The sequence below is a fragment of the Curcuma longa genome, chromosome 18 (assembly GCF_044706935.1).
Source record: "Curcuma longa cultivar G26 ecotype Majalengka, Jawa Barat chromosome 18, ITB_CL_G26_1.1, whole genome shotgun sequence".
NCBI classification, from domain to species: domain Eukaryota; kingdom Viridiplantae; phylum Streptophyta; class Magnoliopsida; order Zingiberales; family Zingiberaceae; genus Curcuma; species Curcuma longa.
In genome coordinates this window covers 2,111,868-2,129,289 of record NC_133878.1, presented here as the reverse complement: position 1 = coordinate 2,129,289, position 17,422 = coordinate 2,111,868, and the positions used below count along the sequence as shown (strand labels likewise).

At 34.5% G+C, this 17,422-nt stretch overlaps 2 protein-coding genes across 2 annotated transcripts; both read right to left on the bottom strand.

The window, feature by feature from the left end:
* Positions 1 to 1,152: 1,152 nt before the first annotated feature.
* Positions 1,153 to 2,658, bottom strand: LOC141812076 (growth-regulating factor 4-like). Its single transcript, XM_074700125.1, has 2 exons — positions 2,447 to 2,658; positions 1,153 to 1,490 (listed from the first exon to the last, which is right to left on the bottom strand). Exons 1-2 carry the CDS (start codon positions 2,628 to 2,630, stop codon positions 1,153 to 1,155), a joined length of 522 nt encoding a protein of 173 aa, XP_074556226.1. The 5' UTR covers positions 2,631 to 2,658.
* Positions 2,659 to 4,765: 2,107 nt separating this feature from the next.
* On the bottom strand, positions 4,766 to 16,778 carry LOC141812339 (pre-mRNA-processing protein 40A-like). Its single transcript, XM_074700380.1, has 23 exons — positions 16,638 to 16,778; positions 11,769 to 11,821; positions 11,610 to 11,667; positions 11,136 to 11,491; positions 10,989 to 11,058; positions 10,264 to 10,362; positions 10,130 to 10,198; positions 9,946 to 10,023; positions 9,705 to 9,791; positions 9,604 to 9,638; positions 9,332 to 9,437; positions 8,727 to 8,807; positions 8,552 to 8,644; positions 8,423 to 8,476; positions 8,228 to 8,344; positions 8,058 to 8,156; positions 7,880 to 7,927; positions 7,712 to 7,804; positions 6,541 to 6,648; positions 6,405 to 6,469; positions 6,214 to 6,316; positions 5,268 to 5,573; positions 4,766 to 5,159 (listed from the first exon to the last, which is right to left on the bottom strand). Exons 1-23 carry the CDS (start codon positions 16,776 to 16,778, stop codon positions 5,025 to 5,027), a joined length of 2,454 nt encoding a protein of 817 aa, XP_074556481.1. The 3' UTR covers positions 4,766 to 5,024.
* Positions 16,779 to 17,422: the final 644 nt, after the last annotated feature.

The following is a 17,422-nucleotide window of genomic DNA, read 5'->3' as shown; positions in this document are numbered from 1 at the left end:
TGCCCTAAAAGGGATTATAAAATTCCATCAAGTTCTTAAACCAAATTGCACTGAACTCATTTGAGTCCTGAGACTTCTTTTCTTGGAAACAAGTAAGGTTGTGAATTTGCAGAATTAATAAAAATGGTTTTGAAATATTCTTAAGAAAAAGAAAAGCATGCCCGAAAAATATTGACATACTACGAATTCCTAGAATTTTATCAATTTTTGCACAATAAATCATGAACATTTCCCATGGATAATGTGCGACAGTAATGAACTCCACTTTCTGAAAACAAGGTATTTGCTGCTGCTATTTTCTTCCAACCATGAAGAATATCTAAATCCATCTATAGCTGCAAACAGTATAAATTATCCCAATGATTAATGAAATAAACAGTCAAGCTATTGCATATGACAGCAAAACAACCTTCTCAAAAACTATGCGGTTGCTGGTTACTACAGAAGCTGGAAGCAAAACGAAAAAAAAAAACCTAAACAAATTGCTAGTTTAAGAATGGAAGCATAATTTCATTTGTATCTGAAAAAAAGGTATCTTAAGTACCATCTATCCGAATCATTCAGCAGATAGCAATTAAGCCAAACTTAACAATCGCTAAATATTCTAATTTCACTGTGACTGTTACATCATGTTTTCCAGCAGGAAAAAGATAAAGATGAAGCTAAAACATAGACATCATTATAAATATTAGATGTCAACAAAAATCAGTTGTCCACACAAACAAAAGCATTTCCTGTTCATCACATAATAAATGATAGCTTATGATGACCCACACACACTCTGCATCTACCATCTGCACTAAATTAAAGAAGGTTTAAATTTATCTAGAGTCTGCATGAATCCAGACTGCAAAATTATTCTTAGAAAAGTCAACAGCCAAATGAGAAGAAACATCTTCCTATTCCTATGCTCTATATGTGGAAACAGAGCAAGTTCACAGATTATTCTCTGATTCTTCCAGCACTGACAACTTAAAGCCTTCAGGTTCAGATTACTCAGAAATGGACAAGAAGAGTAATGATGGAGTGGAGATATGCATGTCTACAAAACAAGTAGGATGCTGCACTTACTATTAAAATTCTCAAAATTTAACCTATTTTACTGCTGACTATCTTAAAACATATTTGCAAAATATGAGAGGAAGACAAAGACTACCTGCTCTCTAAGGGACCAGGGTCCATATGCAACTGCAAGGAGCTTGAGGAACCAAGGGACAAACTTGGCGTATTGCTACGTCCTGTAATAGAATGCTGGGGAATGGAGGACCCTGCAGTGGGAGAGGTGGTGGTCCCAGTTGATGAAGATAACTGTAGTTGGGAGATAGATTGTGATTCCACAGGCTTTCTTGAACGGTTGCGACCTCGGTGCATGTGATGTATGCAATATTTGGAGTCAGGATGGGCATCCTTTGAGCACCTCCACTTCTTCCCATCAGTGTGACGACACCGCCCAGGTTCAGGGTCCAGCTTCTTTCCATAGTAAGGACTTACTGAACACAAATAATATCCAACGAGTCAAGTTTCATCAGAAATGTTCTCCAACAAACCAATACAGATGAGGAAATGTAAGAATACATCATTTCTTACATTAAAATACATAACCAGATTAAAATGCATTGTCATTAATACAAGTGATGGTAGAATCTTCTTAATATAGTAGTCATAAGAAAATTACTGTGTTAAGCAGAAACCTTAAATCAAGCATTCAAGTTGGTGAAAACAAATATCTAGATCGAGGTAAGGAAAACTACTCTTGATAGTAGAATCAAACCCGAGCTAAAGCTTGGAGTCAAAAACAAACAATGACAGAGATCAAAACTGTAACATAGTCTAAAACTCAGACCACTACAGAAAGCATAAGTATTAATTTCTTCAAGATGTTACCATTTCAAATATGCACAATAAGGGAAAAATTACAATATCATACACTCACACAGATAGACTGAGAGAGACGGGAAATACTTGAAATAAGAAAGGGCAACAGAATAACAGCAAAGAGTGCACAAAAAGGAAAAGGAAACAGTATAGAAACTATCAACTTTAGGCTTCAAAAGATCCAAAACCCTATCACGGGAGCATAGAGGACAGATAGAAATGTCTAAAGCTAGAATCTTATAATCAGATTAACGGAAACAAAGGAGAACGGAAAATAATAGCATTGCATTTTACAAAGCAGGATCCCATAATATGATGAACTTGAAAAACCATCAAAGTGGGAAAATGGTGGTACTAGTACCAAATGCACCGAACTAACCTTCGAAAAACCTAAAAAAATATAGGTAAAAAAACCTAGATATCGAGATAAAGCGATTTATGACAATGAAACCTAACAAGAAAAAAGATAAACGATCTCTATTTGAACAATATTGCCTGAATATCAGCCAAATGCATCGAACAGTATCCCCGACCAAAGAAAAACACAAACCCCATGGGAAGAACTGCTTACGCGCCGGGCGGTGATAGTATCGGCCAGGCAAAACCTCGAAGCTTCGTTGGACAGGAACTATGAGCTCCGGCGGCACGGGAAGCCCTGCCATCAAGTACTTGTAGATCATCGCTTGGTGCTCCAGCTCCAGCCACTGCACCGCCGTTAACGGCTGCCTGCCACCCACTCCTGCCATGCTGTTCATCCGACCTTCTTGGACTCCTACGCCGTCAACCAAATTAAATCGCTGCCGAGAAGGAGCTAGGAGGTGGAGCAGAGTAGGCGGCTTTGAACTCACTCATGGGGAAGGCAAGAAGGGAAGGCAGAGAGATACGTTCCGGTCACCCTTGGGTGAGCGAGAAGCATAAAGTGCCTCCATGTGCGTAGAAAGGAGAAACGGTGGTGAGGAAGAGAGAGAGAGAGAGTGTGTGTGTGCGATGAATAGTGGGCTTGTGTTTTCTCTATTGCAAATGATTATTATTAAAATATTTTGCTAACGTTAGGACCAAGAAAATAATAATAATAATAATAATAATATTTAAATAAATAAATAAATAAAACATGCTATTTTTAAAAATTGAAAAATGTTTTAATTTCACAAATAATTTTTTAAAAGATAATATTTAATCACCAGATTGCTAAACATGCAAAATATATAGGGACGACCTTTGTGATATATATATGTTTCATCTCATCGATCGATCAGTGAAGAACGTTTGGAGTCCTCACATTTTAATTAATTATAATTTCTTGTCACTGATCAATATAATTACTGCATTTTAATTAATTTCTTAAAGATCGATCGATGTTTTTAATTACGTGACTGATAGGATATATATATATATATATATATATACATGTCAGCAGCTAGCTAGCTCTTCAGAAAATGCTCCACAGGGAATTGAAACCGATGGATAGCTAGGAAAACAGCTAGCTGTGGGCAAAATCTTACATTGAACAAGAAGTTTGTAATTAATTAGTAGCTAGCTAGATTTCTTCATTAATTAATTATATGTTTTAACGGTGAAATGGATGCATGCAACAATATTATTATTATCGCTGAATCTGCAGTATTAATTCAGTCAGCTACCACCTTAATTAATTCTATTATGAATGAAATGCATGCGATGCATGCTGTCTAGTACTTAGCTTCTTGTTATACTATAACTACTCGATCGATCGATAATATAATTAAGAAGACCAGCTAGCTAGCTGATTTATATATATATCATTAATTGGATAGAAAAGAGTAGTGCATTAATTTCTGCCCTTTTCCTCGATCGATCCAACTGCAACCTGCAGCAGCAGTTTCTAATTTCTTTAAACCCATCTTTTGCATTGGCATTAATTAATTAATTAATTAATATTCTAACGTACGTACCCTTTCTGCATGCACTCTCCCATACACAATTATATACGTACGTGTTCGATCGATACAAGGGTTTGCATTCCTCCATCCATCCATCAGAAGGTCGATCGGGAATATATCTAAGAGCTAGCTACTTTTCTATTAATTAATTATATATATTTCCAAGTTTAATTCCATATATAATATCTGAACGAACTTAATAAGTTTAATTTCCAAAGCAGTACTTGTTAGAAGCAGCTAGCTAGCTAGCTGTATTAGTATATTTTTCGCCAATTTTTTACTCAAGGAGCTAGAGACGGAAGAATTACTATTAACAATACAAGTATATATGAAGTTATTTTCAAACTCTTGAGTTTATAATTTGCATCTAGCTACTTAATTACGAATGCTCCATGATCGTTGTTTTTAATATATATATGTATACATGAAAAATATTACTGCGAAAAATCCAATATGAAAATAGAAAGTTAACTTATTATGAAAAACTGCACAATATTATGACAAAAAAAATTTCCCCATGGGTAAAATAGTAGGATAATTTTTTATTTTGAAAATAAATAAATAAAGAAGAATTTATTATTATTTTTTGTTAAGGAAAAAAAACGAGAATATTTATCTTCCTAAAACTTGATATATATATATATCATGCCTTATTGCTATTGTTGTCCACCTAGTAGTTGTTGCATAAGCAAGAGAATTAGAAGACATTTAATTGCAACACCTTAATTTCTAGCTAGTGAGCATGTCATCAGACAGTTATAACTGCATGTGTTGCCTTATTCAATTTTCTTTGGTTTCGTTTAACTTTACGACCTCCCACTGATCCATTCAGTTCAATTTAATTCACTTCCGCTAATTGTTAAATTTATTTGGTCATAAGAGAGAACATGAAATTCTTTTATATATATACACATATACATATATAAATATAATCCTTGAAATATATAGCTGATGCAAAAATGGAACAGGTATGAGAAAACAATTACATTATGGATAAATTCATCAATGGCGAGGCGACAATTTAACAGAACAAAGAAATCTACACAAGAAAGTTCTTGTACGTAAATATTTCATACTACAAGCACTTATGTGCCAAATATTAGGTAACAACCTTTGGTAACATTTAGTAAAGATAGAGCTCTCCACAGACTAACATCCTAGCAAACTTCATTGAGATTGACATGAAAACAAGAAACATAATTAAATCTAGAAGAGCAAATGTAGAAAGGACTAACGAATTTCCCCATCCTCTCCAAGTTCTCCATCTTCTAGTTCCTCATAACCACCATTTCTCCGAGTTCCATCTCTATCTTTCTTATGCCTTTTGTGCCGATTTTCAGTGTCAGAATCAGTCCCATATGAATGCTGAAAATTCACTCAGGATGTAAAATTCCATTAAATTAAATTTAATGTGACGGGCTTAAAATAGAAACACAAAAAATAAAAATAAAAATGGACTATATCCTTAGATACCTTCCGAGATTTCTTTCGGTCACTACTGCTGTACCTCCTAGACTTCTTAGACTCCTCTTTCTCATCCTTATCAGAGCTAAAATCATCTGTTGTGCTGTGATGGCGCTTCCTGTGCTTCTTTTCTTTGTCTTTATCCCGTTTCCGATCCTTCATACCATCTCGATCCATCGCATCCACAATGTCACTTTCTGTTTCTTCTTTTCGAACTCGGTCTTTTCCCTTTTCCTTTTCACGTTCTCTGTCTTTCTCCTTCCTCTCTTTCTCCTTCCTTCTCTCTTTCTCTTCTCTTTCTTTTTCTTTTTTTGCCTGCAATATGGCATTTCGATATAAGCAGACTAGTCATCACTAACAGAAACATGCAAGTTATCCAGATGGCAGTGAAATGCAAACATTTCTGTGAATATAGTTGACCGCTCACAGCATAAAAATGCGATGCTTCACCAAGAGTGAACTACAGAGAGAGAGGTTGCCATCCCCTTAGTGAAGGCAACAGCTACTCTCACTCTTTGAATTATATTCAAGAAAAAATGTAGTAACAATTTTTGTAAGCTTCAAATTTATTCAAGCAATAGGGAAACAAATCTAATTTTCCAGTCAAACAACAACCATCTACTTGCATTTTAAAAATAAATAAATAAATAAATAAAAACTTAAGCCATGTGCTTTTCTACTGAGTTGATTTCCTGTAAAGTTGCCTCCAAGCGTTGACGCTACCAAAGACAATATTAAAAGAATATAAACAGCTACGTTGTATTTCTTTGTGTAATCTACAAGGACATGAAAAATATAAAATAAAGAGTACAAACACAAACACACTCAGTTTTAAGAAAAAAGCAGAAGCAATTAACCTCTGCAAATTGATGCAACTGGAAATGAGGTGAAGTCCTAACCAACATAGTCAGAAGCAAAGTTAGCATGAACCATGAATCCAAAGAAAATTTATTACCTTTTCTTCTTCCCTCCTGCGCTCCTTTTCTTTCAGTTTTTCTTGCAAATGAGCAATATAGCCCTCGAAAATCTCTTTTGCAAAATTGTCATCAGAAATTGACCTTATGACAAAAGGAATCAAATATTTATGCTAGTAGAATTAAGGGAAAAAATATACACATGAACAATGAGATAACCAGCATTCAATACCTATAATCCTGGCTCTCTTCAAACAGTGATATGCACTCCTCCCACTTGGAAGATGCATTAATTTCCTACAGTGCAAAAAGTTAAATTGGACTAACACTAAAAATAAAATCTGCCAAAAGGTATGTGAAATATCTACCTTGATAGAATATAACAGATCAGAGAAATTATCTGCAAGACGTTGGCGCTTTTTAGCCTCTTTTTCCTCTTTCTCTCTAAGCCTTTCGAGTAATTCATCATAAACGAGCTACATATATCGAAAAGCTTCACATGGTATGTAAATACTAGCTTATAAAATAAACCATAATATAATTACTATTATTATGCAAAAATAATCTTGATTGGTAACTTTACATGGAACCATGTAAGAACAAATTGTTACAAAGCATCATGGTGAATGTGTGGAACTAAGATGCCTAAGAAACCTTTGGTTAAAAATTGGTTTGTGGATACCAGATACATTTAAGCAAAGATATCATAGGGAGAATTACAAGTAAAACTTAAAATATTTTTTAAAAAATCTGAAAAATTCCGGCTATTGTCTCATGAATTCTTGCAATTTTGCAAACAATTTTTGGAAATACCACATGGAACCATGTAAATATGAATTGTTATAAAGCCATCATAGCCAAGTGTGAAACTAAAATGCCAAACAAACCTATGGTTAAAATTTGGCTTGCAAATAACACATACATTTAAGGAAAAAAGAAAATTTTAAAGTATTTTTGAAAGAAGAAATTGTAGTTTTTTTCCTCATGCGTTCTTGCAATTTTGCAAACAGTTGGACCTCCATTAGTTTGTATGTATTTCAGTATGAGAAAAAACTTCTTCGTGCCATCGGATATAAGCAACCCATACAAGATTTCTCTCAGAAGAAAAGATTTCATGGCTGCAAAAAGGCTCCTTGCATATAGAAAACAAGAGTTCCGCAACATGCTGTCAACATGATATCAGTACTAGCCAAAGACAAACTAAATGGAACCAGAAGCTTGCAATCTCAGTTAGGTTATGAAAAAGACCTTAGTGCTTGAACTATCAGATGCATAGCAAACTAGATTTCGAAAAGAAAAAAAACCATGTGCTTGTACTATACAGAATTGTTTCCCCACTACAGGACAGGTATTGCATATACAAAACAGCAGAGAGGATGCATGATTAAAAAAGCAGGTTCCTGAAAGTAAGAGTAATGTTTGTCTGCCGAAGTTCCAGCTATCATGTTTTCTTAGGTCCTTATTTGTAGAACATCATCTCAACATAAACAAAGTTTTAAAAAAAATATATTAAAATAAATAGATAAAAAAATGAAATACTTTCAAGCTTATCTCAGACACTCCTTTCTGGATATCAATATCTGCAATACTATTTTTGAAGTCCTCAAATGTCCATGATGAAGTCAACATAATCTGGATGAAGTTACTGATATCATTAGGGACCTATACTAGCTGAAAACAAATATAAATAGAATACAAACGGAATACTTTTCCAATCTTCATCCCATCTTTAATTTGAATTTTCTCCTCGTGATACTACAAAAAGAACATAGTAAAAAATGAATAAAAATATCACGACACTACATGTGAAAATCAATCACAGCCTTATCATAAACATTTAAACAAATGACTGGTTACTAGAACAATTGGAAACAAAAACAAAAACCTGCTTCTGAAGTTCCTCAAAAACATCTTCAAAAAGGTCTTTCGGGGTTGAACCAGATGAGTTTGATGCCACTGCTAAGTAAGGTGCTGACTCTTTAACCTGAAAGATACAAAGGCAATGTAGACAGGAAGATGCAAGAATAGGCATATTTCGATAAAATCCCAGAATACCTGTGCACAGTAATCACGCCAATGTGTTTTGGCAGTAAGAATTCCAGCAGCAATATGTTCTTCCATCAACCTACGGAACTCATCACGGTTCTTACGTTCCACACGCCATAATTGTTCCTGCAAACATTGAAAGAATGAAGTGAGTATCTAGTAAAAGATCTATATGAAATTGGCACCATACGAAGTTAGATGCACCTTCTGTATCTTCCTCTGCTCCTCCTCCTCTTTCTCTAAATCATGAATATATTCCTGTACAAGTAAAGGTTAGCAAAAGATCCTCATATCACAAACAAAAATGACTTGCTACAAAAATGACTAGCTAACCTGAAAAATTTCCAACCGATCAAGCTTTTCTAGTCGAGAGCATCTTTCGTCATCCTCCAGACGGTCTTGGACTTTTCTCCACTGGCTGTTTGCCTAAAGTACAAGGACAAAACAAAATCAAAATACACTTAAGTGAAACAATTGACTCTACTACTATGATCAAGTTGAGTAATGCCTTTATAAAGTCACAGGATTGAAGAAATGCTCTGTATTCCATTATATTTCTTTTATGCTCCTCAGCAGCCTTTATCCTTTCCTACAGCAAGATGTATAGCAAAGTAATTATTGCAAAGGAGCATTTTGCTAAGCTTTTCAAAACTAAAACATCAAAGAGAGGTAACAAGGCCATCATAAATGCATGTAAATGAGATTCTAAACTAGTAAAGACAGTACCAACACTCAGAGAAAAAAAACCCTAATGTTTCATCGTGCTGCACCAATATTTTTGCTACCACCAATAAATCATTCATAGTATACCCCTTGCTATAATTAGGTGCTCTAATTGCAATAACAAACAATTTACATCCCAAATTCCTCATATTTATAGGTAGATTCCCAATAAATTCTAGTCCCACTAAGGTATTAAGTAATGCATTATCATAATGTCACAGTCATAATCATGAAGCAAATAGGGCAACAGAAAGTCATTTCAGGGACAAGACAAGCAATTGACTAGTTATTTCAGGAGAAAGAATGAACACGTGGAATCAGATACAAGAAATGAATTGGTATAGTTTCAAGTAGAAATCCGTACTTGTGGCACTAAAACAAATTTCCAACCTTCTTTTGAAGCTCCACTAAATAACTTTCAAATAGATCCTCACGCTCTCTTGGACGCTCAACAGCACTGAAACGTTCATCATCCTCAAATATGGATATAGCCTTGCTGCATAAATTGACAACCATTTAAGAATAAATTGCTGACAAAACATCAAACGCAAACATATCATAAGTCCTACATAGCAATAAAATAAGCCTCACATGGAATCCATCTGGTTTAAAAGGTAAAATAGTTTTAAATTGTTAATAACATGAAAATATCAAATACAAACCTCCATCGAGTCTGTGATGTCAGTTCCTTGCATTCCTACAAAAAATACAATGTAAATTGAATGATCAAGAGCAAGGAAGACACATTTTCAATATTACTTACTTCTAACATTCTTGTAAAATCTTCTCGTGCTTTCTTCTGTTTGATCCGCCTATCCTCAGCCTCTTGTTTTTTCCTTTGACCCAAATACTGTATAAGAAGGCAACTTTGATAAGCAACCAAATGACATTTTGGAATACAAATTCAGTCAAATATAGAATGACAGACTAAAAGATCGCACCATAACATGATCAACCATTTCCAATATCAAAATTTACATATAAAACTTTATACAAAAGTTTACCTCATTAAATGCTTGTTTTCTTTCTCCAAGAGTTTTCAAAGCACTATATCTTTTGTCGTTGATGATAATCCTCATTGCCTACAAATTCGAACAATAAAACCACATGTCAGCAAATGCACTATAAAGGCATCTTCTGACTCTTTACATAAAAATTGAAACAAGAAAAAAAATGAAAAAATATTACCTGCTCCCATGTCCAATCAGACTCGACATTGGCAGATTCTAGTAAAGCCTTGAAAGCATTTTTTGCCTCCTAAAGGGATATATCAGTTACAAACCCTCATTTAATATCACAACAAATGAGAAATATTATCTTACAAGCTTATTAGCATAAACCAAGGGTTCTTCATCAACTTCTTTATCTTCAGTTGGAGTGATGCCCGATTTCTCAACAGTTGGCATGGTTTTTTTGTCTTCCTATAGCATCAACGACAGTGTACAAGGATAAAAATTTGTCCCATAGAAGAAAATTGCTTAGGCAAGGATTCTCATTTTAGTATCGAGTTGTTCCATAAAACTACAGAAAGGTCAAGAGGAAAAAATGAAACAAGCAGGTCACATGAAAGAATCACAATCCACAAATCATACATTTTATATTTAGCCATATAAGACTCATGCCATAATGAAAATCTTACCTGACTTCCACAGCCAAACTTTGTTCAGTCAAGCAAGCAACACACAATCTAGTGGAACAAACAACTTTAATATGTATAGGTGATGACTCAAGCAGAACACATCACACTGTTCATCATTGAGAAAGGAAAAAAAAAGGAAAATTTATCATGTCAACGTTCAATGCATGCATGCTTGTAGTGAGTTCCTGTGCTTGAAACCATAATGCTAATAAATTACCATCACAATGACTACCAACATAAGCAACAAGTTATAAAGCTAATACGAAACACAGATATGAACAAAGATAGATATGGCTAGATGGAGCATAAGACAATCATAAATGAATCAAATGATTCACTTATCTAGCTTAAAATGTATAAGCAACTATGTATTGTCCTTACAACATGGTCATGTCTATGTTTCCATACCTCAAGATCCTGAGAAGTCCCATTAGGTAAACTAGCAATATGTGTCGAGGGTGATTTATCCTGATTACTCCTGGAAAGGTATGAATATACTAATTTTAACTGATTATACAAAGAAAGTATACATTTGAAATGCACTAGGAAGCATACCTAATTTCGGTGATGGTATCATCAACACCAGCATTAGAAAATTGATCGCTAGCAGAAGCAGGTTGAGGAATTCCAGATTGCGAGCTTGTGTGTTCTGTCCCAACAGAACTAGAAGTCACACCAGAATTTGTCGCAACAGCTACAGATGTAGGCATTAACACTGTAACATTCAGTTGTACGCCAGAATTAGTTGGCAATTGCGCTGAATTAGATGAGACCAAGGGCACAGCAGAAGCCACAGGATTGGAGGAAGAAGAAATCTCAGCAGAATGTACTGTTGAAATAACAGTTGCAGTTGTTGCAGTCTCATTTGATGTCAGATTAGCTGCAGTGTTCTCTGCCTGCTCTCGGGCTAGCTAAAATCAAAATGTGAGTTAAAATTATCTCATCATATATAAAGCCATGTTTATTGATTGGCATAAAACTATAACAGGACAAAAAGATAACAGATGAAATAAAAATGAAAGCTAGAACCTTAAGCTCATCAGGAATTGTCCATTTGGATTGCTTTGTGGCCTTGTTATAGTAGTATCTACAACAAATAAAATAATTTTACCAATGGAACACAAACAGTAGTGCTCGAGGAACTTAGAAAACTAGAAGAAATTGTTAAAGCAATATATTAGTGTATACTTTCGACCATCTGAGGTAGTAAACTCCTTCCAATCAGTGGATGCATCTGCCCTCTGATACAAAAAAAATGTTACTCCAAAGACTAATGAGATCTCCAATAAAAGAATAGGTGAAGACCAAGAAACAAAGACCAATAAAAAAGTATGTAAAGAGGAAGTTTGACCAGATACATTTAAGTAAAGAGAACAAGATGAAATTTGGCACAATAACATCTCAAATTCAGATATACAAGTCATGAATGATGTCAAGGCCAAGAAACAATCTTGTAGTGAAATATTTTCTTGTTCACAAGATATTACAGCAAAATATGAACCACCAAACTCGCCCAAGTTAATGAATAACCTATTTGCAGGAGCTAGATCTATTTAAAAACAAGGAAAGCCCTTGATTGGGCAAAGAATGAACCACATGTTTGAGGGCAGAAGAAGGATACAAACACCATGTGTATCTGATCAAATAAAACGGGTAAGCAAACAACATGCTGGAGAAGCACTCGCTCCTCTACCAAGAAGAGTTGTATGAGGCAAAGCATATCCTACTTAGTGTAGTCTTAGTCGAGAACACTTAGTAGAGACAATCGAAGAGAGAATTGTCTTATCCTTCATTTCTAACATCCTTATTTATAGGATAGGTGGGTGGTATAAAAATGAAAGAATATAATAATTTATTAATAAATAATAAAATAAAATTAATCATCTATTATAATACTCTCTCTTAGATGATTGATGGAGAATCTAACGTTACCTCATTAAAACCTTATTAGTAAAATTCAATGGAAAAAATATGAACAAAGAAAAAAGAGTATATCAGTAGATACTCTCTTATTTCAATCATTAAAGATCCTTTAATTGATGCATCCTTATCTTGTGCATTAATTTTTTGAATATCAACGTCAGCAATGCTTTTGTGAATAAATCAGCTACATTATTTCTAGAACAAATTTGTTGGACATCAATATCAATTTTCTTCTAAAGTTCATGTGTGAAGAAGTTTAATGAAATCTTCTTTGTTTTATCCCCTTTAATATAGCCTTCCTTTAGTTGTGCAATGCAAGTAATATTATCTTCAAATATAGTTATCAGGTTATTTTTAGTTATTGCTAGTCTACATAATTCTTGAATATATTATGCATTCTCGACTTGCTTCATGTATTGCAATGATTTTATAGTGATTGGACGATGTCACTATTAAAGCTTGTTTTGTTGACTTCCATGATATAACAGTTGTAGGATCGATGAGTGCGCTAGAGGAGGATGAATAACACTTTTTCACTTTTTCTTTCAAGAGATGCAATGGAAAATAAAAAGAAAAAATAAACAACTTTATTTTTACTTGGTTCACAACTTGCAGCTGTTGCTCCAATGCCTACAATCATTGACTGTTTCCTATGGGCAATCTACTAATGCCCTCCTTCTTAAAGAAAGAGATTTGTCTTTTACAAAAGATGAGGATTAGTAACAAGTTTACCAATCCTATTCAAAAGAAAGCATGAAAGATGAAAATAAAATAAGGAAAAAGCTACCAACGAAGATTTAGAACTTAAGCGCTATTGTCAAGAGCAGCACATCGACATCGTATCAGAATTTTGGAGTAAAACGTGAGTATGAGTCAGTGAAAATTATTGTTTTGAAGGTGTTAGATGCAGCTTCTTTTAAAAGTCAATCGGGGTGCCTAGATTCCTTTTAGGGGACCTCGATTCGATTTGATTCAATCTGCTATCATCGTGATTATGTCCATCCTCGGGGCGCCTGGAGTACTGATCTAGCGAGAGTTGGGTGAAACAATTTGATTTGAATATGATTATGACTTATCCATCCCTGGACGCCAAGATGCTAACGTGCTCTGTCCAACCAAATCTTACCAACTAACAAGGAGGATTCGTCTAGACCTCCAAGCGCCTAGAACCCATTTGGTCGGTCGGAGTGAACTTGTTCTAGCCACCTTCCCATTTAGGTTACTGTATCACAGAGTTAGTATAAGGCATAGTATTTTAAGTGATGATAGTCTTACAACTATTTAATCTTGACTTTTAGATTTTTGGTGAAACTCTAGGTCAGACCGACATCTACTATTCCCTTAAAGGGAACGCGTCCTTACCCACTCCTCTCGAGAGAGTTTACCTGGTGCCCAACATTGATTCTCCAAACCCTATTTGGACTTCTTGCTTAGCCTTAATCTTTGATCCCTAGTCTTTGGTTCGAATTGATCTTCATCCTCTAAACTCCATCAAGTACCCACCTAGTGTTTCTGAACCAGTTAAAACTTCCTTGCCTAGCCATAGTCCAGTTGACCTATTAGGGCTTTCCCTTGCCTAGCTATGGTCCAATTGACCCACTAGGACTTTTCCCTATCTAGCCATAATCTAGCTGACCCACTAGGACTTTTCTTTGCCTAACCTTCAGTTAGGACTTTTCTAGTTGTGCTACCTACACACTTGGTTAACTTTGTTAGATCACAATACAACTTAACTTTAACCTTTTGCCATAATTAACACTTAAGTTTGATTATATGTTGCTCTCTGCACTAACAATCTCCTCTTTTTTTATTATGGCAACTTAGTACAAAGTTAAGTAAACATAGTTCTAAAGTAAAAGTAAATTTGAACACAGTTCTAAAGTAAAAGCAAGTTAAACAGAGTTCTAAAGTAAAAGAAAATTTAAACTTGAAAGTTTTAAGGGGCAAATTTTAATTTGAAAGTTCATAATTCTCTCCCGCTTAACATAATCTTCCCTTATAATGTCAACACAATATTTGTTTGTACTTAACTTTGCTTTTCTATCCCCTTTTGACATACATGAAAAACTCAGTGTTATATAATCTTGAAACTAAGTGTAATATGAAGAACTTTTAATGGTAGGCGTTAGAAAACAAAAAGATCCTAGAGTCCAAGCATGCATGATAAAAAAATAATTAATTTTAGAAAATATGATATTTAAAAATAAATCATCTATTTGTCCTTGTTAAAATGTTTAACTTTTATTACTAGCTGATTATCAGAAGATAGTAGTTTTTATTAAGTTAGTCAAGTTAAGTGCATATTTTCAGCTAGCCATTTATCATGATGGATCACTTAACTTAATCAATATTAATTTATATTTTTAGCTCAAATTTATGATGATGCACAGACATAAGCATCTGAAATCCAAGCTTGACCGTAAGCGTTCCACATCATTATAAGCATCTCAGTACACAAGCAAGGTAATCCTAGTGTGCTTATGAGATGCTAGCTACCTAAATCTAAAAGTTCATGCTTTCTATAGTAAGAATTTTAATTATTTTGAACAAGACGAAGAAAAATATTGGATTTGAGAAGTGTAAGTTTTGAAAACCATGGGTTTCGAAACATAGGTTTTGAATATAATAAATTTTAAAGAAAACAAAAAAATCCTACTTTACTGAGCACATTCTTAGTGGATATCTGATGCAAGAGCATCCAACAACACGATTAGTTTATGTCTTCCAATACAAGTATATTCCCCTCTGAGCTGTGACGAAAAGAACTTGAGGCTACTAACCTCCTTTTGGGCTTGAAAAAATGACGATTAAGACTACCGACAAGGAAAATGATCAACACGTGGTCTTCGGATATCATACTCATTAGCGGATCAACGAGGATTCCTTAAGTCCAACAATTACTATTAAATTTTATTAAATTGATATTAAAAGATCTTCCTCCTGGACGACCACCTGATGTTATTCTAAACTTAAGAACGAGTTCTTTCAACCTGGGGCAATTGATGCAGGAACATCCAATGATTTTTATTATTAAATTTGATAAATTTTATTTTTTAGTAATTTTTGGAGTTTTTGATATTTAAAGTAGTTTTGAAAAGTTCTATTTTTTATTTTTAGATTTTTTGAATCCGTTTAGGAATTAGGATTGAGTCTGTTAACAAATTTTCTTAGGATTTTATATTTGAACTCCGTAGGATTTTTAGGATTTCAAATCTGTTAAAAAAATTTTCTTTTTATTAGAAAACTTTTTTCAAGCTTGTTAAGAAATTTTTCTTTTTATTAGGAATCTTTCTTTTCAAGTTTGTTAAGAAATTTTTCTTTTGTATTAGGAATCTTTTTAAAGTTTGGGTCTATATAAACATCTTATAAGTTGATGTTTAGGGGGGAGGAAGTTTTGGTTTAATAATATTTTCAGCAATGTCGTTTATTTTCCTATCTCTTGTTATTCTTTTGATTTAACAGGTTTTAAAAGATTGTTTCTAACATTCGCAGTCAAACCAACGGATTCAATACTGCCCCTGGGATAATCGCTCTCCCGTCCGACGTTAGTTGGTATCAGAGTATTGCCCGCAGAATAATCGTTATCCCGTCCGACGTTAGATGGTATCAAAATATTGCTCGCAGGATAATTGCTATTCTGATCGGATCCACACCTTCTCAGAGATGTTTGCTTAAAATGTCAAAGTATAAGCCGTTATGACTAAAGTGACTTGAATACCACAAGTCAAAAGAAACTCGTACTTAAACTGCACTGAGATCTTCATTGACATAGATATTGTAAGATACGAGAAATTTTAGGATTGATTGTAAATAATCTAACCCTAATAGGTAAGGATTAGGGGGTTAATTCGGCATTTGAGGCTTGATTAATTAAGGATTTGAGTTTTAATTTAGGTTATTAAAGTAGCCTAATTAAAACTAACTCTTAGCCTAATTAAGAGGCTAATTTAATCAACCTATTTAGCCTATTTAAAACCAATTAAGTAAGTCCAATTATAACCCAATTAATAGCCATTTCATGAGCCTAAATTGTAACTCAATTAGGTATTTATAGGATAATGGTTATTGGATTTTAACCCAAACTCGATTGGGAACTCAACAGTAGCCGCGATCTCCCATTTCCGCCCGAAGCACGATTCTTCTTCCCTTCCCAAACCGCATTTTCTTCCTCGCGATCCCCTCTCCACGCCGGACGTCGACCTTCCCTCTTCTCCTCTTCTCCATCGCGTTCAACCTTCTTCCTCTGCGGGTTGCCTTCTCCACTTCACAAGCCATCGTCTTCCTGCCGTCGCTGTTGCCGTTCTCCCTGGAGCTGAGCCGCCGTCCCTTGCCAACCAACGCCGCTAAGATCAATCAATTGGAGGAAGGAAGCATTTAATCCCGAAGCTAGTGTTCCAAATCTTGTTCAAAGAAATCGATTCGTCTTGTTCTGATTCATGAAGATGAACTTGGGATCGGAAATCAAAGCTTGGGATCGGGCCTAAAAGTTGATCGAGAAATCGGATAGGAGTCAGGCGGTCTTGATTTTGGAAGAATCAGAGTTTACGAGAATTCAAGGGCACATCTCTATTAGAGGTAAGTCTTAATCCAGATTTGAGGTAAGGCTTCAGATTCTCGGGCAGATCATGATCGATTTGTGATGAAGGTTAGATTAGTTGTTAGGAATTTTAATAGAATGTTTCTGTTCTGTTACTCTCGGTGTTGATTTGGATATGTTAGATGAAATGGAGACTTGGTTTTAGAATTTGTTAGAGCTAGCTATTGTGATTATTGTTGATCTATTAAGTTAGGTTCTTGATGTTAGATAGGTTATTAAAGATTAAATTTCAATTAGGTTGATTTGTTAATTTGGGTTGATTAAACATGAGATTAGTTGTATTGGTTACTGTATTACAGAGTTAGTATAAGGCATAGTATTT